Raw genomic sequence first — 18,976 nt, 5'->3', positions numbered from 1 at the left:
CATAATCAACGATAGAGATGTCAAGTAATTCTGTGGTAATCACGAGCAGAAATAAATAATCACGACGTTGCAGGGGAGTAGTGACCTCACTGTAATGATTCAACCTGTCCTCCTCCTGAAATTCCTAACATAACCAAAAAGTACCGAGTAACCTGGAGTTGAATATGGACCCGTCCTGCATGTGTCGATATGTCACTTCATTTCATAAGGAAAACAGACTTCGGAAAGTCTCTCATTGAGGACACAATCTAAAACAAAACGCAGGATCATCACCTTTTACAATCACTGAAATGATGGGAGGTTTCAGTACATTGTGTCCTTGATGGATTATTAACTCAAGTGAACTAATCTTTATAGTCTGTCGAAAACATCAGTGTGGATTGGGCAGTAGTAGGAACGCTAGTTGAACTATCTCATTCTTTTATTATCAGTTGGAGGAGCTTCAGCGATAGTCCAAGTGACAGAGCTGGAAGTGATGAAGGAATAAAACCAGGAAATCTTTGGATATACCTTTTTTTTTTGTTGGAAGGATTGAAAGGAGACTTGTCATTAATACAGCTGAATTAAAACATGCCTGACAGGTGACAGTCTGAAATCCGTTTTTAGTGTGTACTTTTGCTATTTTTTTATTTGTAAATATGCAACTGAACTTCAGGACGATGTCAATATAATTTAGAGAAAAACTAATTGAACACTAGTTTGATTTGCAAATCGTGCTGAATCGAAGCGTTCTTATCTACAGATAAGGGCGAGGTGTTAAAAGAAGCTCTTTACTCCCTCAGCTGAATTCACCATGGTTGGCTCAGGTGGTCCGGTGGCCACTTTCTCTGTGTGGGATTATGTGGTGTTCGCTGGAACAATTGTGGGGTCAGCCGGCGTCGGCCTCTTCCAGGCCATCCGGGGCCGTAAGGAGACCAGCAGCGCAGAGTTCTTGCTGGGTGGACGGCAGATGACAGCTGTACCGGTTGCCATGTCGCTCACGGCCAGCTTCATGTCTGGGATCACGGTGATTGGCACGCCGGCCGAGGCCTACCGGTTTGGAACCGCTTTCTGGCTCTTTGGGTTCTCCTATGCCATCATGTCTGTCATCACCGCCGAGATCTTTGTGCCTCTTTTCTACCGACTGGGGATCACCAGTGCCTATGAGGTAAAGAGATATCGCAGACGGTCAGTCATAATAGTGTTGTAAACGCAGGTGGACGGGTGCAGCAGGAAAGACCTTTAAACGTAAAAAGTCAATAAAGCAAGGATGGATGACTTCTAAACGTTTGTGGAGGTGACGATTGATCCACGACACCGAGCAACAGATCTTTGTATCATATTCAGCTGCTATAAAAGTATCTCCTCAAAATGGTGTGTGAACGTTTGGAGTAAAAACTGTGGAAACAAACACCTTCAGTGTTTTGTAAATATGGAAGTACATTAAATGTGAGGACCAAATCATCCGTTTATAGATGTCTGATTGTCCAGGTTTCCTTTTCATTTCTAGTACCTGGAGATGCGCTTTAACCGACTCATTCGGGTGATCGGGACATCAATGTACATCGTACAGACGGTAACTAAAACGTGCTTTATTAAAAAGAAGACAAATATTTAGTTACTTTTTGTTTGTAGAGAATAAAAAATAAAAAACACAATGAAAACGGGATTCAAATGGTAATTATAACATGATAAACAGCACCTGCCATCCTTTTTGACTTTATGTAAAACTGACTCTTGATCCCATTTCAAAGAAACCATTCATATGAATCACGTGCTTGTTGTGTTTCCATCTAATCAACTAATGGTGACATCTCCTCTCAGACCCTGTACACCGGCATGGTCATCTACGCTCCGGCTCTCGCACTAAATCAGAGTAAGTCAAACAGAAAACAAGAGGACGGGGATTGTTTTTGAAGGTTTTAGTCTTATTGAACCGTAACCTTGTTCTGTTTCATTCTAATCACAGTGATACATTCATTTTTCCCGAGTTTAGGCTATTTATTCTCTCTGTGAATGTTATATACAGCTCATACCTAAAGAAGAGCTGACCAACTGTTTTCTTGTTGTAAATAAAGTTAAAAACACACGTCGAGTGTGAAGTTACAACGAGTGTGTAAAAAATTTGAATCGATCTTTTTTTTCTGATTACTCAGTCACTGAACTTGATCTGTGGGGAGTGCTGGTGGCTACAGGAGCAGTGTGCATCCTCTACTGCACTTTGGTTGGTACTGCCTCATTTCAAAAAGTATTATGTACTCAATTAAGTATATGCTGTATACATACATAGAAATCCATCTTTGAGTCTACGTCCATTTTGATTTCAAACGACAAACATTCTGGTCCGTCTCTGTTTTCTGTGAGTTTGTCGAATACTTTGTCGATTAAACATATCCAGGTCTTTTTGACCACTTTTATCAACATATCTGGTTAAATTTCCCCCCAAAATTCTGAAAAGCTACACCCAACACACAAAGACAAAACTTGCTAAAGATGTCAACTGAGAAAAAAAAGCCCCAACTATCAGATCTGGGAAGTCATTTTGATGCTCTTCCACGATGATTTAACTTCGGTGGTGTCGGAAACGGCTCCGATGCTGCACCTGAAGCGAATGATGAACGGCTTCATTATGGTTTCTATTCAATTTTACATTTTGTGTATTATCGTACACACATTTATCCGATGTAATAAACGTATTCTGCGTGATCGTGTATGACCGTGTAAACCTCACCGAGCGCTAACCTGGAAACACTTTACCAGAGCTGATTCTAACATGGTTTTGTTTCAGGGTGGTCTGAAAGCTGTGATCTGGACAGATGTGCTGCAGATGGTGGTCATGCTGGCAGGTTTCGTGGCCGTTATAGCGAGAGGCGCTGTGCTGCAGGGAGGCCTGACCAAGATCTGGGAAGATGCTGGCCAGGGAGGCCGACTAAAGGCGTTTGAGTAAGGACACAAGTGTTAGGGTTTGTACTAAACCAATTACGCCACTCGGGTGGGGCTTCCTGAATCCAGAGAAACTGAATTAATGTCGCAACAGGAAAACCTTTGAAATCGGCTCGCCTCCAGTTGTTTCCATAGAATTGCAGCTGTATCCAAATAAAGGAACATCACTGCGCAAACAGTAATTAAATTAATTGAGTTTCATGGATGGAAAGCCTGCTTCATAGCTTGAAAATGTCAACCCACACTATCAGAAGTTTGTCCCGTTTACGTCCTGAAACTTAACCTTCAGCATTCTTTCACGTTCTGTTGACCTTTTTTTTTTTTTTTTTTTTTTTACAGCTTCGACCCAGATCCTCTGAAGCGACACTCTTTCTGGACCATAGTGGTCGGCGGGAGCGTAATGTGGGTATCCATCTACTCGATCAACCAGTCCCAGGTGCAGCGCTACATCTCCTGTAAAACCCTGGGGCATGCCAAGATGTGAGTGATCCAAATAATGCTGGCTGCGAGGTTCGTTTCATGTGCTGACACATCTTCTTTCATCTCTCAGGTCTTTGTATGTGAACATGGTTGGCTTGTGGCTGACTGTGAGTCTGGCTATGTTTTCCGGCCTCACCATGTACTCCATCTACAAGAACTGTGACCCACTTTCAAATGGTGATATAGCCACCCCGGACCAGGTAACTGCAGCCGCAATGTTCCCACGGCTCCTCATCACCGTGGTTTTTTTTTTTTTTTTATTACGCCACGAAGCATTATGGTTAACATTAAACCTGATTTACATTTGGCAACCAGCTGCTGCCCTACCTTGTGATGGATATTCTGGCAGACTACCCTGGAATCCCCGGGCTGTTTGTGGCTGCAGCCTACAGTGGTACGCTGAGGTGAGACCCGAGACAAATAAGGAAAAACACATCATGTTACAAGTAGGAATCCTGCAGCGATAAGACAAGGAACAATTGTAGGTCAAAAGGAATGAACTGTTGCTGCCAGAGGAAAGTCCATTTCATTGCTCCACTGACTACCAAACATGTCATTTTTTTGCATTTCCAGTCTGCCATTTTAGTACATCAGCCTTTCTTTTGTGCTCAGTGTCTAAAAGCTTACCGGTGCATATTTTCCAGCACGGTGTCTTCCAGCATTAACGCCCTCGTTGCCGTCACGATGGAAGACTTTATTCTTCCGGTGTACAAGAACCTCACGGAGAAACAAGTGTCCTGGATGAACATGGGCCTGAGTAAGTGGGAAAAAAATATTTTCACAGTAGCCCAAGAATGAGCATTAGAAAACTGTGAGGCAACGAGAGAACTAGGAAAAACAGGTCTGAAGAATTCTTTTGCCTATAACGTCCCATATGTCTCCAGTTCCTTACCTGGCGACTTTACAGTAAATGTTTAAGCCAAATGTGCCAGTAATCACCACACTGTGTGACTCTTACTACCCCGAGTCTCCTGGAAGATGGAACGATACCAGTAGACGCCAAGATAGCAGTTATCTCACTTATCTGGTTGATATTAGCCGGTGGCGTTTTCAGTACGTTTACGTAGACAAACATGTAAAACGCGTGATGATAAGTTGCCTGATAACTGTGAACACGGGCAATCCTGCCAATTCAACAAGACAATGAAAAGGTTTGAATGTATTCGTCAATAGCTTCCACCAGCAGACTTCAGAGGGACACGGGTTACAGTAGCCGAGACCAGAGAAATACCTGCACAGGCAGAAGCACGCCGGCTCTTTGAGATGAAGGGCGTGGAGCGACTGTCTCATTGTCTGAGAGGAATTCTGCAGTGAAGAAAAGTCACCTTTTTCCTGATGTAATACAGACACGGGTTAGAATGGGTCTGCATGCTGTGCGCACAAAGCCACAATGCTTTTGATCACTATTTAGTAGTGTATAGGAGGGAAAGAAAGGCAAAGATGAGGGTTCATGATTGCAGACTTCATGTTTAAGGTTCGGTTCAAGACTTATTCATTTTATTCTAATGATTTAAAGAAACTGAATTAAATGCTTTTAAAGATTTTTTTTTTTTTTTTTTGAAGACCTGCACAGAAATACACCGATCCTAAAAAGCACTATTCTCCTAGTAAAACTTTGATGTCTCTGTTACTACATTTGGATGAGAAAATGCAGGCGTGTCTGATCCAGACTTCTTGTGTAAAAATGCTGCTGCTCGAAAGAACGTCTGGATCTCCTCTTTAGAAGTTGAGATCAAATGCTTTTAATAATGTTACGTTTCCCTACTCAGGTGTATTCTTCGGAGCGCTGTGCATCGGGATGGCTGGAGTTGCCTCGGTGATGGGAAGCATTCTGCAGGTAAACTTCTCCCACACTGCAGCCATGTATTGCTCTACAGCACCACCATGAGCTCAATGTTCAGAACTACGAGCCTCCTGACACCTTTTCTATTTTCAGGCAGCCCTGTCCATATTTGGCATGATCAGCGGGCCTCTTCTGGGTCTTTATCTATTAGGCATGCTTTTTCGCACACCAAATTCAATCGTGAGTATTTCCTATTACTGGAACACTTCCAAGTGCACCGTCTGACAACACAAAGAAACCTGGATAAAGACAGCCGCATACGAAGTATTGACTGCAGTCATGTTTACTTTGCAGGGAGGACTGGTGGGAATGATCACTGGTCTGGTGTTGACTCTGTGGGTGGGGATTGGAGGCCAGATTTACCCACCAACAGCTGAGAAGACAAATCCTCTCGCAGTCAGCACCGCAGGCTGCAACAACACAATGGGCCAAAACTACACAACAATAACTCCCTGGACCAGTCCTGTGACTCTAACCCCAGAGCCCGAGTGAGTTGACATCAAACAACAGGCCCACCTGCTGTTACTCAAGCACATGACGGTCAACCGATATTTTAATACACCGAATGAATGCTCACAATAAGAATGATTCAAGACTTAAAAACCAGACTTAAATACTCAATTCCTCTAATTTACCACATCTCTGAATACAACTGTTGTCAAGGTGCTAAGAAAATAGGCTGCATCTGCTGCTTTTTGGGATTTTGTTTTGGGCTTCAGTTGTATTTCCATATTAATTCTGAAATCCATTTTATGCGACAGTTTCACAACCCGGCTCAAAGACGTCACAACAGTGACTGAGCGAGAGCAGATATACAACGTGCATCGTGATAAAATCCAGAGTCACTCATTCTCGTAGACGTAAACCTTAAAAACAACAAGAGAAAACAGCAACACTATTACTCTCGTTTCAGATTGTGTGATAAACTTTTGTCTTTTCTGTTTTATACATAACCAACAACTGAATATCTTTTTTTAACTTTTGACTGTGTAAAAAGGAAATTGGAAGCATCACCCAATAATAGATTGTCATATTTCTTAGACAAAACAGTCAATCAAGAAACGTAATAAACAGATATTTTATAGTTGGGCACCCTATTTAAACAATATATCGTAAGGGAGTTGCGATAGGATATCAGAGGGATGATCACTAAATCGATGTCCTTTCCGTGTCAGTGTCAGGCCAGCTCTAGCAGACTCCTGGTACTCTCTGTCCTACCTCTACTTCTCCCTGTTGGGCACACTGACCACAGTGGTGTCTGGCCTGCTGGTGAGCACGATGACAGGTGAGCTGTCACTTCCCAACCTCTCCTCTCGCTGCAGACACGCAGCCGATGCCACCGTCACGCAAACGTCAAACCGACCGTGAACACGCGTCTCGCGTCTCTTACAGGCGGATGCAAGCAAGAGAAGCTGAACTCGGATCTGTTTGTGAGGATGAGCGACGTGATCTGCTTCAACTGTTGCAGTAAATCGAAGGTAAGACGCTGACCCGGGCCAATTGACGGCTCATTTGGAACGAAGAGAGGACATAGTTGCGCCACGCGCCGATCTAACCTGATGTTCTGAACCCTCCGCAGGCACCGGACCACCCGGAAAAGACCGCAACAGAGTTTCACATGGGAGCGGACAACTCGGCATTCACAGACTCGGATGTGATGAGCAAAAATGTCGAAATCGCCACGAAACTGTAACGCTGCTGTATCTGCACAATGTTCTGCTGTGGACACGTTAATGGCCACCGACACACACACGCTGACATACCACAGCTATTTTGTAAAAACAAGCTATTGTAGCTGCCTCATGGGTATTTGCCTATTTATTTTGTTTTGAATCATGGAGTGTTTGAAAATTGCTCATGCCAAGTCATAAGTACTAATTAAGATTTTACGCCGTTAGGGCAGAAGATGTAAAACTGAACTTAAAATGACATTTTCTTCTAAAAACTTGCATGTGTATGTTGTTAACTGAAGCACTTAAACAATAGAGGAAAAGCAGGAAATAAAGGAAAATGTTCGATGATAATTAGTGGTATAGTAGAATTGTTTATTAGTGAGTCTTCAGAAGAACACACTTCCTGTTTCTTGGGGATGTTGTAACATCGCTTCACTTTAATTGCCCTTTGTTCATTTATTTTGTCAGGTTCAAGCTCCATATTTACACTGTACTTCATCTAATGCTAACACAGAGAGGCACACTGGGATACTGAACTAACATTTATTATAATATTACTACTCTGAATGGCCCTTTGTTCATTATCTGGTTGTTTTTGTGAGGAAATTGTATACTTTGTGCAAACTGCCTGTACAAATTGGTAACAAATTCTACCTGTGAGTAGATATTTTGTACAAAGTTCAGGTTTAGTACAAAGACTAAAAACAGACATGCACAGGCACATAAACTTTATCAGAGGGGTGTGAAATAGATTAGGTTAGATAATTACTTTATTAATCCCCGAGGGGAAATATTTTTCGCTACAGCAGCATACAGGAAGCAATAAGATAATAATAGAAAAGCAATAAAATAGCAGTAAAAAAATATAAAATGCACAGTATATACAGTATATACAGTACAGTATACAGTGAACTCTCGCTATAACGCGGTTCACTTTTCACGGTCTCGCTGCTTCACGGATTTGCATCGTGCATTGTGTTCTGCATTCTGATTGGCTAAACAGTCTCTCCGCTTCTTCTCTACCTGTTTGTCAATAACGTTGCGGTTTAATATGTACACGTACGTAAAACAGCTTGCCAAATTAAAAATAATCGATGGTGGCATGTCGGTTTATAAGAATCTTTTTGCCCAGAAGAAAAAAGAGCGACAACAACTACCGATAACTATGTTCTTCTCTCGAAAAACCACACCTGCACCGCCGGCTTTAGAAGAAAGAACCGCTGCAGAGCGGAGTCAGGATGCAGCAGCTCAGTCAGAAGAGCAGTGAAATACACGAGTCACTATTTGTCCTACTGTACTTTGTATTTTTTTTCATAATCAGTTTTCATTTTCTCCCGTTCTAATCCAATGACTCGGGTCGCAGTGGGGCGGTGCCGATCTCAGCAATTTGAAGCCTTCAGTTCGTATTGATGATTAAAATTATTATTTTACAGTACAGTAGTTATTTGTAAAAAAACAAACATTTATACAGTACTTTTATTTGTTAAACAAATGCTTGGGCTTGTAAAAAGGTTTTGTTCTTTGGTTTCAATGTATTATGGAGTATTTCATTGTATAATAATTGTAAAAAAAATAAAGGTTACTACTTCACAGATTTCGCCTATCACGGTTTCTATTTGGAACGTAACCCCCGCGAAAAACGAGGGTTCACTGTATATCTATATATATTATATACAAACAACCAAGAAACACAGTCAACAGTGTTGTTGTTATGTGATGTATTTTGCCAGAGGTGAGTTATTGTACAGTCTTATTGCGGTCGGCAGGAAAGATCTCCTGTATCTGTCCTTGTGACAGCGGAGAACTGAGTGAGAGTGACAGAATAAACTTTGGACGAGGTTATAGCCGTATCTTTCGTCTCCTCGGCAACACACAATAGAGGAAGTTTACAAAAGCACTGCCCTTCCCACTTTTACTTGGGACTATCCCAGCAGATCAACCCTTTCCCTGCTCCAGGGTTTGGAGGAAGTAGTCGGCCGTGACATGGAGGCAGACTCACCACGGGAGACGTGTACGAGGTTCATTTTTTTCTCACACTGACAAAACCAGGTGAGCCGAGTTCTTTTTCTGTCTTCAGCACAAGTAATGTGTTTCTTAATTAGTGGTGCTTGGTCTTAGTCTGGCTTTCACATGAGAGGGAGAACAGAAGACCCGAGTTCGTAGGCGGTTAAGTATTTCCTTAGTGTGTACAATCATGTTTAGTGTGTTTAAACTCATTTCCTTCTGCAAATATGCTAATGTAATCTTTGAAAGTGTATTAGCATGTGGCCGGCTAACAAAGGCACCATGTTTAAAGGATTGTTTTCAGGGGCTTGAATTGAGAAAACACTCAAGACTTTAGGTTGAAACTGAATATTACTGAGATTAGGGAACTATGGATGATTTGATCAGTTTCTAGTGATTTTATTCAACTTGTTTTGCTTTCCAAAACAGGACTTAACGGCCATGGATACGATCTTTGCTGCCCTGACTTGTGGCCTTCTCGCTCTTTCATCTGTTGTGGCACAAACAGAAAACGGAAACTTGACACCTCTCACAACCTCTGACCTAAACTTGACACGAGTAACTACAGAGCTAACTTCATCCAACTCTACTGAACGTGTAACTTTGACCCCAAACCCGACCGAGGACACGTCACAGTATACCAGCACGAAGCTGGGTGAAGGAACATTCACCAACACCACAGCAGCCACAACTGAGAGCACGAGTTACCCCCAGACTTCCTCGTCAGCAATCGCCTCGACTCCTCTAACAAATAGTACATCGCTGATAACCACATCACCAAGGAATCCAGTTTCAACATTCACTGAACTGACGACGCAAGCAATCCAGACCGCAGAGGGTGACAGAAGTACACCTGATGCTCCAGTAATCACAACTGAAAATTCATCTCACACCGTCAACACAACGTCAGATTCAGCGGACAGAACCACACACGGTAGGTTTTCAGGCTCCAGTTTAATTTAACTACTCGTATGTTTTTAAAGCCGTCGATGACGTCAATCCTTCCTTTTTGCCGTTCCACTAGGTTTGAGCCTCAGCGTTTCTGAAGAGAATATGACGATTGTCTTCAGTGTTGGACTCGGAGTGTTTGCTGTGGCATTGGTGTTGTTCATGTTCAACAAATGCAAACAGAGAACCCAATACTTGCATCAACCTCTGTACAATACAGACGAGATGGGTAAGGAATTCGTCTCCATCCTACAGCCAATGCAAACTATTTGATTCAGCATTCCCACAGTTAAAAATACCAATTTAATTTCAACAGATGCATTTGCGGCGGACGATGACACACTCAGGATTTCAGGAGGACTTTATGATGGCCATCCAATCTACGATAATGTACCGACAGCTCCTGCAGACCAGTCTCAATTTCACCTCGAGTTCCTTCAATAAAGCGACAGAGTTTCTACAGTTTGAAATGTCCTGTTTGGTTCTTGACATGCATGGACAAAACCAATTTTCATCATCCACCAATAAGTACAACTTCAAGACTCTAAATTTTTCACAAGTGAAAGATGGCAGAGAGGAATAGAGAAGGATGAAGGGCAGAACACTGAAATAAGGACAATACTGACTGATCTCAACATCGCTTTTACTTGCATCACTGTCATCAGTTGGATACACGAACATATTAAGATAATAATATATAGCACCAACACCTTTTCCCCACAGCAACAATCCAAACGCATAGAATTAATTAGAATTCACGTGAACACCGGAAAAGATACGTTAATGCAAACAACAATGTTACAGCAAACAATTGTCAGCAAAGAACTTAAAAGGATAGAGGGTGACTTTACACTCATTCAAAAAAAATTAAATCCAAGCATGTAAGAAATTTGCAAAATGAACATATGAATCTTCACGTTAACAATACTGTTTAGCTCACCTATGGCAATACCTTGAAAGGATGTTAATAATAATAATAATAATAATAATAATAATTTAAAAAAGCCGGTCTATTAGAACAAACAGAACAATCTATGTATGTTTAGTCATTAAGAATATCAACACCTACACTGGTCTAATATTGTTAATATTATTATTTATCTGACCTGTGACAGCACTTCTTAGGCTACAAATCTCTCATTCTTTTCATGGCAGCCAGCTTTAGGTTTTGTGCTGATTTAAGCGTGACTGGGCTTTAAATCTGAAAAACATTTTTGCCATTTAAAAAAACCCAACTAAAATTACCATGTTTTTTCCCCCATCTTTGTCCATGAAAAATAAATGCATTCGACACTGGTCATTTTACTGTTTGGAAGATGTTGGGATGACACTGTGGAGCAGGAAAACTGGGTGTTATTGACAATGCCAGTTAGGACACCTATAGCAATACTTTTTAAGCATGTTTATAAAAAGCCTGTTGTTAATATTGGTGTATTAGAACCCAAACAGATCCATCTAGGTATATTAAGTCATTAGGAATATCAACGCCTACACCTGTCTAATATCGTTATTATTGTTGTTTATCTGACCTGTAACAGCACTACTTAGGCAAAGATCTTCTCATTGGTCTTCTTCTTTTTTTTGTCACAGCCAATAACAGCAGTCCACCCAGCATCTCTAATCCTTTTCATAGCAGCCAGCTTTGGGTTTTGTGGTGATTCAAGAGTGACTGGGCTCTGAATCTGAAAACAATTTATCCAATTTTATAAAATGAAAATTACCAGGGCTTTTTTTTTTTGTCCATACAATTTAAATGCATTCTACATCACACTGTGATGCACCACCTTGGTCATGTTACCTTTTTGAAGATGTTGGATTTGCACAGTCGAGCAGGAAACTTGGGTGTGATCCCATTTACAAAGGTCTATCAATACAAGAAACAGAAGACCAAATCATCTCTTCTGGCAATTTTGTAGAAATAATGAAATTAAGTTTACAAAACAGAGTAGGTTTACGACATATTTCTAACAAATGAATCAACCAATAAAAACAGTACTCACCAAGAGATCATTTGGATCCGAGCTGTCAGACTTAGGGTCAAGCTCCATGAAGCTCTTTGTCCGGCCTGCTGCGTTCTTACCAGAAGGAGGTGTCCTTATTCTGTAGGACTGTAAGGGAATAAGCAAAAGTCAGCAAAAGACATTCATATTTGTATTCATTTTGGAAAATGTTAGAATGATACAGGATATTACTTTGATTTTTGATGATGTGCCAACTCGGTTTGTAGAACTTCCTTGTGTTTTCTTGTCTTCGTTTTGAATGTGCTATGATGCAAAGTCAATATTGGTCTGAGTTATAATAAATGCTCCAGCAGAAGCACATCGATGAATGATTTACGTGAGAATGATATCAACCACTGTAGCCAGTTAATATTTAGTTGACGAAAAGATTGAACTGTTGTACCTTGATCTTCATTGTTCTTCCCAATGTTGTTCTGACTGATTCAGTGGAAGACTCCTGAACAGAAAACATACTGTTATCTCACAGTTAATCTCAATTCCTTTCAAAAGAAAACCTTCCGATTATCATTTAGTTAGTGACATGCTCATGATGCCCTTTGTTCACGTTTCACATACAGTAAATACAACGAATGACTCATAGGTTTGGTTGTGCCATTCTTCTTTGTCTCTTGCAGGTTCAGTTCATTATCAGGCAGCCTTTCACTTGAACTCACCAGGAGCATCTGGGCACAATGTTCTCAGCCACCATAAAAGCGGCCACCTTTGTCCTCTCAGGAAAATTCTCTCCATAAACTTTATTTGATTCATATATAAATTTACCCCACTGATAACCGCCCACTATATTTCCCATGTATCCACTTACTCAAACCACTCACCACACAATTTAGGTAAATGATGAACAGCACCTCTGAACAGTGTTGAAGGATTACAAGTTGGCAGGTTAATGCTGTGTCCATAATTGCTTATTTCTCTGATCTAAAGGTAGAAATACAAATCTAAGTGACAATTACAGAAGAATATAATATAAGTTATAACAAATGGATGGTGCGATTCCAACTCAGCACAGCAATTGTGCTGACTTGTGCATACAAGGCAGTTTGCTTAATTTGTCGAACTCTTTTTGGCAGATTAAACTCACAGCTTTCTTTTTCACGACAGCACTCTCGTCATCTTTGCTGTAGGAGGGAGTTTTCCTGGTCATGGGGAAGTCGAAGATGGAAGTCTTTGAGGAGCACTCTTCTGGAGTCTCAGAACATCTCCCTTGTTTGTTGACTGAGGCAGTGGACTAGAATATTAAATACAAAATCTTGGTTAAGTGCAAATAATGACAAACCAGGCCATCAGTGGCACCTTATTTGCTGACTTTACTGTACCTGTTCGTTCCTTGCTTGTGATGGCCGGATGAGTTTTTCAGCAGACATTTCTTTCTTCAAATCAGTTAGCTCTCTTTGTAGGTTTTCCTAAAGGTAAAGTGTTTCTCAAAGATTGAACTGTCTCTGAGAAGGTAAATATAACCCGTTTCAGTAAAAAGCCAAAGCTAGAATTGTTCCAAACTGACATACCTTCTCTTTTGTTTCTATCTTCAGCTGCTTCGTCAGCTGATCATTTTCTGTCTTCTGCTTTGTGAGATCCAACTCCTGATTTTAATAATTTTGTTTTGGATATGTTAGGATATTATTGTAAATTATTATCATAGCCATAAATGTGCATTTATTACTTTTTAGCATCATACCAGTGAGTTTGCATGGGCAACTGCCTCCATCTCTCTCTTCTTATTCTCATGAAGCTCTGCATCCTTGTCTTCAACCATCCGGTCATACTGGCTCTGATAATGACAAGTCAGGTTCTTTCAAATGCAACATGCTGTGCGAGACCATTTTCAGAAAGCAAAAGTACCTTGATAACCTACCTTGTGCTTTTCCATCAGTGCGACCATATCGGCTATCTTGTGCTGACACTTGAGTTCTGTGTTTTCCTTGTCTTTAATGGCCTCCTCTGCTGTTAAACTGAGCTTTTGTACCTGTAACACAAAATAGTTCCCTTTTTCATTCGGAGGAGATAAACATGTTCGGTGTCTTTTAAGGTTCTGTGACTCCTTTTGCAGACTGTTGGTGTAAAGACAAAACATGCATCTACATTAAACAGGGTAATATACATTAAATTAAATGTTGCACATAAATATAAACAACTGTAAGATACAAATAAACAACAACTACCAAATATTTTAATTTCAGGTTGACTGGATTTTGCTATCTCCTTTGCAATTTGTTTCTTCAGCATTTTAATCTGAAAATCTAAAGTGAAAACTGAATAACTAACAATGCCTTTCCATTATTTTATATCAACAGTTTCAGTTATTACAAATCTCTTTCATCCCTCTTGGGCTTTACATTTAAATTTAATTTCCTGACATGGCACAGCTAAAAAGCAAACAATTTCTTGTTAGTTCAGAAAATGATCAATGATATTAACAGCGTTTGCAAGTTCCAGTTCTTTTAGTCACCTTTGTTTCCAAAGCGCTGATCTGTTTTTCTTTTTCAGTAATCTTCTGCAGGTTATCACACTGTACATAAAAAGCACAAAGGAATCATCACTACACTTTCAGAACAGACCTCTTGATGATGCCGTGTGTTTCTAGTGATAACTGGTTTAGTTAGCATACTTACACTTTCTTCAATTTTCTTCTGCAGAGTTTCAGTTTCTTGACATTTCTCTTGGATTCTGGTTTTAATGGAAGTTACTTCCTCTCTAATGGAAATAAAAATAAAAAAATCTCAAAACTACACATTGTCAAATTTATTTAAACCTCTAAATTGCAAACTCACCGTAAACACTGGTTCTCTTCTTCCAGTCTTTGAATTTCTCTTTTGAGTTTTACTGCCTCCTCTTTACTCATCTGAGTCAAAACAGTTTTTAGAATTTGTCATTTATACGATGACGCAAAGAATGAATAAATAAATTAAAAAAAACTAACTAACACTACTTACACATGAAAATGGACAATTAAATTTACATTTGACATTAAAATTCCAACCTTCATATCTGCCTCAATAGCTTTCACATTAGAGAGTCCATTTTCAAACTGCTGTTGAATGGCCATCTTCTCAGACTGCACCTCATTAAAGTTCGCTAATAGCTCTTCATACTTCACTCTTAAAGATGACATGAATTAAACATTAGACATTAAAATTACTATAGTTAAATACTATATAATATACACTAATATGATGGAATAGCTGGCTATGAAGAACTCACTCATTGTGCATGATGTCTTTCCTGAGTTGCTCTATCTGAGAGGTGCATTCTTTATTTTTCTGAATTTCCGCAGACAGCTGTTCCTCCAGCTCGTGTACTTTGATCTGAAAGTGTAACAACATAGTTTGTGATGAAGCTTAGTATCCGATATATTAAACCATATCACTGAATATGTGCTCATTATAAAAGCAAATTTCCCCAAAAAGATTTCAACAGCGTGTTGGGGAAGTACAGCAAGAAAATGAAAACAATGTAAAAACCTCAGACAGAGTGGACTTCTCCTTTAAATCTTCTTGTGCCTTTTCAGCCGCTTCGCACACCTTCTTCAGTTGATCATTTTCAGTAGATGCCATCGCTGCTTCATTCTGTAACAGTACAATAAGTTTTTTAGGCCAGAGTCTTTTACAAATCTGCTTCTCTGCTTGTTGATATTTAACGCCGCTGAGCTCCTGGACGCTCAGGTCTTCGCTTCGGATGCTCTGTGCATGTTATTTCATATTTTGTTCCAAGGCCGCAGCAATATTTTCCTGATTTTTCTTTGAAGGAGCGTTAATATTTCAATTAAGGAATCTATAACACAACACAAGATCTCGGTTTCACTAGAAATGACATGAATGTCAACATACTCACCTCAGTTTCTTTACAGCGCTGCTCAGCAGTTTGCAGTTTTTGAAGAAGGGATTCCTGTTCAGTTTTTGAGCTTTTCAGAAGTTCAAATTGTTGATCTGTAAAGGTTGTAAATGTCCATTTTTATCTTTGGTATCCTCAAAATTGCAAATTGTAATAACACTGCTGTTGAACATGACTTTCACAGTGGACACTGGGGTAAAACTGAAACATTACAATGACATCTTATAATTCTCAAGTAAGGCTTAATTTGTGTCATTTCACTAAGCAGTTACCCAGTATACAGAAATACTGCACATAAAAATAAAATAGACAAATGATTAGGATATTCAATTTTCTCACTTCAGTTATTGAACTGTTTATCAATGTTTTAGTGAAGGCTGTGGGCTCAAAGCAAACCTGTGTACCCAGTCTCAGCTTCATACTGTTAACTTAATGGAAACATACTTCTTACCAGAGAACTATCTAAATATAGTTGTCACTTAATTGTTATTTGTTAAACCTGATTGTTCATTGAACATTTGCATTGTTTGTACTAAAACGGTTTTCTTCTCTTTTATTTATTTTGTTGTTGTTATAAAAACCTTGTTAAGAAAACCTGGAACAAAATATGAACAGCTATGGGCACCTTTATTTTGAAATCCAATCATGATCTTACTTATTGCCTCGTTCAGTTGTTTGCAGTGCTGCTGAGTCTCATCGAGGTCGAGCAGGATTCTTTGAAGTTCATTTTTCTTCTTGCTAAGTTTTGTTTGAAGCAATGAAACCTGTGAACGCAGTGCCAATCCTTAAACTGTTTGCTTCAAAGGTTATTGAAACATGTGTTGTTATAAGTTCCCAAATAATTTGATAAATAAGTATTGGTTTTTTTACGAACCTCTTCATCTTTCATCTTACATTCTTGATGATATTTCTCTTTTAGATCTACAAACTGCAGCAAGTCATCTTTGACTGAAAAAGATGGAATGATGGTGGACATGTTTGCTCACTTGTCAATCTATTAGTAATTCATCCACAGTCACTTAATGTAGGCATTCTCCTTTATGTTATTTCTGGCTGAATAAAATGTCTTAACATTTGAAGTTAAAAGACTACTAGTCATACAAAGAAATACATGTATACCTTTCATCATCTCTTGCTGATCGGTTTCCACCCGAATGCGTAGGCTTTCAAATGCCACAATAACTTTCTACAATAAAAAAGAAACTCGTAAATTGCCAAACAGACCTAATGCACTAATGTTTTACTGACGCCTGTCCAACAAAATATTAAAACAAAATTATTTTATTATTATAATATAGATTTAGTGGTATTATACCTTAATACTCTGACTATTTTCCATGAAGAGGTGATGTGTTTCTTCTCTTTCAGATTCAACTACAAAACATATCAAATACAAGATGCACTGGTGTTATTATTTTCTTCATCTTATTAATAAGGCCGGTAAAAAATGTGATGTATATGGACAGAATATTTGAAGCACTTTTTACTTACATAATTGCACTTTCTCAGCTGACCGTTGAAAAGTATCTTTAAGTATACTACACAAGTTCCTTGTTGCGTTGTTTCTGTATTTAAAATACATAATTTCAATACTTTACACAAACAAGTATAGAAAAAAAATACATTTATAGTTAACAATCAGATTGTCACTTTTATCTGGCTTTCACTGAGCACATCGATCTGTTGTGCCGGAAAGGATTTTTCAAACAAAACCCATACTTGTTCCTTAGATCCTCGTTTTCACTGATCTGCTCCTCCAGCTTTAAGCTGAGACTTTCATTTCCAAACTGTAAAGACAGAACACAGACAATAGATGCCACTGTAAATACCAAAGGGTGTTGAGAGTGTTGTTCCTATTATCAATAATCCCGGTATATATGTGGTTAGAGAAAGAGAGATAGAAAGAAAAAAAAAAAGAAAAGAAAAGTCAGAAAAATAAAACTGGTCAGTGAGATACCCACCTGCAATTCCTGGATGGCTTTGCGCTGACTTTCAATTGTTCTCGTGTTATCTTGGAGCCTCCTTTCCTTTTGCTTGGTGTCAGAGTCGAGTTTGACCTTCCAACATTTAATTCTCTCAACTTCATCAAACAGCTTGGAATAAAGCTGACCAGGATTGCCAATATTCTGGGGGAATATTAACAATAATAGGAAGTAAACTGACATATTTCAGAATAGACAGGTTGCAAAGTGAATCATGTTAATGCTTTCCGTACAAGAAAAAAACAAAACAACAACAACATTACCTCTTCTTTTTCCATCGGTGACACGACTTTCATCTTGGGGAAGTCTTCAGATGAAGAACAACAATGAATTTACAATACTGTGATACTTGCCAATTTTTTTGGGGTACTGAAATTATGGAGCCAGTGTTGTTAAACAGAAACAAAAATACCTTGTGAAGTCGGCTTAGTTGGTGCTACCACACTTGTATTGGTGAAAGGCATGTTTTGCCCCGTGTTACAACATTTAGTGTAAACCTAGTGGGGGGGGAACAAAAAAAAAAGAAAAGAAAAGTTGAACTATTAAACAGTATTAACGGTTAGTGTTTACTACTTATTGTGCTTAAGGAATGCGAGAGTGCAGAGCAAGTATTGAAGTGTTTTTACACAAGTCTTATTCATTAAAATGTACTGCTGCTACTACTAATAAGGTTGTTTAGTAACTTACTTGCGGCAGCGTGTTCATGAAATCATTGTTTTCGACTGTTTCCGGCGGACTAAGTGCAGATATGTGTCCGTTATTCACCCTGGAAGGCACCAACAGTTTGAAGTTAAAACCTCGGTTCCTCTCCATCCTGAAATGACAAATAAATACCAAGTTACGGTTATGAAAACTTTTTTATTATTTTTTTTTAATTTCGTTTAAAAAAAAAAGACGTTAAATAAACGTTGAGACCGGCCGGTTTACTTAGCTAACGGTTAAGTAAACTCAAATTAAATCCCATAAACAAAAGTTAGCGTTACGAACACCGACAGCAGCTGGGTAATTATGTAGTTATTGTTGGTAATGTTAATTATCCAACATTTTTTTGTTGTTGTTGCTTTTAACCTTACCTGGCTTATCCTTTTCTCAGTTCATCCTCCAACTCGCAACGGTTTTAATCTGACAAGCCAGCGCGCGCAAAACGTTCTCTTGCTTTGACGTAAGCTTGCGTCAACGGTCCGCACCTGGTTAACCTGATTGGTTTAAAACACGCGCTGCATCCATTATCGGACAACGCCGGCGGCCGCAACAGCCTGATTCAATAAATCCTTTAGT

At 39.4% G+C, this 18,976-nt stretch overlaps 3 protein-coding genes across 3 annotated transcripts; 2 read left to right on the top strand and 1 right to left on the bottom strand.

The window, feature by feature from the left end:
• Positions 1 to 793: 793 nt before the first annotated feature.
• Positions 794 to 7,269, top strand: slc5a8l (solute carrier family 5 member 8, like). The gene is made up of 16 exons (XM_069691060.1): positions 794 to 1,147; positions 1,490 to 1,555; positions 1,804 to 1,855; positions 2,136 to 2,203; positions 2,768 to 2,922; positions 3,262 to 3,402; positions 3,473 to 3,602; positions 3,718 to 3,806; positions 4,047 to 4,159; positions 5,172 to 5,239; positions 5,339 to 5,425; positions 5,540 to 5,710; positions 6,047 to 6,086; positions 6,441 to 6,530; positions 6,638 to 6,723; positions 6,825 to 7,269. Exons 1-16 carry the CDS (start codon positions 794 to 796, stop codon positions 6,936 to 6,938), a joined length of 1,824 nt encoding a protein of 607 aa, XP_069547161.1. The 3' UTR covers positions 6,939 to 7,269.
• A 1,592-nt stretch (positions 7,270 to 8,861) lies between these two features.
• On the top strand, positions 8,862 to 10,318 carry LOC138616357 (uncharacterized). Its single transcript, XM_069690600.1, has 4 exons — positions 8,862 to 8,967; positions 9,352 to 9,856; positions 9,947 to 10,099; positions 10,187 to 10,318. Exons 2-4 carry the CDS (start codon positions 9,364 to 9,366, stop codon positions 10,312 to 10,314), a joined length of 774 nt encoding a protein of 257 aa, XP_069546701.1. The 5' UTR covers positions 8,862 to 8,967; positions 9,352 to 9,363; the 3' UTR covers positions 10,315 to 10,318.
• A 1,096-nt stretch (positions 10,319 to 11,414) lies between these two features.
• On the bottom strand, positions 11,415 to 18,511 carry sycp1 (synaptonemal complex protein 1). Its single transcript, XM_069690621.1, is given in 28 exon segments — positions 11,415 to 11,552; positions 11,669 to 11,734; positions 11,871 to 11,978; positions 12,063 to 12,134; positions 12,274 to 12,327; positions 12,970 to 13,116; positions 13,205 to 13,291; positions 13,394 to 13,468; positions 13,564 to 13,656; positions 13,741 to 13,942; positions 14,053 to 14,117; positions 14,335 to 14,394; positions 14,498 to 14,579; positions 14,657 to 14,727; positions 14,866 to 14,983; positions 15,087 to 15,190; positions 15,347 to 15,622; positions 15,717 to 15,811; positions 16,372 to 16,480; positions 16,591 to 16,664; positions 16,836 to 16,902; positions 17,032 to 17,090; positions 17,208 to 17,281; positions 17,436 to 17,503; positions 17,678 to 17,842; positions 17,962 to 18,005; positions 18,111 to 18,195; positions 18,422 to 18,511. Coding segments are annotated over 28 exon segments (2,748 nt in total).
• Positions 18,512 to 18,976: the final 465 nt, after the last annotated feature.

The sequence above is a fragment of the Brachyistius frenatus genome, unplaced genomic scaffold (genome assembly GCF_029030835.1).
Source record: "Brachyistius frenatus isolate BFR_SWC_R1_liver_20210118 unplaced genomic scaffold, ASM2903083v1 Contig_10, whole genome shotgun sequence".
Lineage (NCBI taxonomy): Eukaryota > Metazoa > Chordata > Actinopteri > Embiotocidae > Brachyistius > Brachyistius frenatus.
The sequence above is the reverse complement of the archived record's forward strand: the minus strand, read 5'-3'. Positions and strand labels throughout refer to the sequence as shown.

Excerpts from the sequence above, each read along its gene's own strand:
- slc5a8l (XM_069691060.1), top strand. The coding sequence starts at position 794 with ATGGTTGGCTCAGGTGGTCCGGTGGCCACTTTCTCTGTGTGGGATTAT. Across the intron at positions 2,204-2,767 it reads GCATCCTCTACTGCACTTTG|GGTGGTCTGAAAGCTGTGAT; the intron begins GTTGGTACTGCC and ends GTTTTGTTTCAG. Across the intron at positions 3,403-3,472 it reads ACCCTGGGGCATGCCAAGAT|GTCTTTGTATGTGAACATGG; the intron begins GTGAGTGATCCA and ends TTCATCTCTCAG.
- LOC138616357 (XM_069690600.1), top strand. The coding sequence starts at position 9,364 with ATGGATACGATCTTTGCTGCCCTGACTTGTGGCCTTCTCGCTCTTTCA. Across the intron at positions 9,857-9,946 it reads AGCGGACAGAACCACACACG|GTTTGAGCCTCAGCGTTTCT; the intron begins GTAGGTTTTCAG and ends CCGTTCCACTAG. Across the intron at positions 10,100-10,186 it reads GTACAATACAGACGAGATGG|ATGCATTTGCGGCGGACGAT; the intron begins GTAAGGAATTCG and ends TAATTTCAACAG.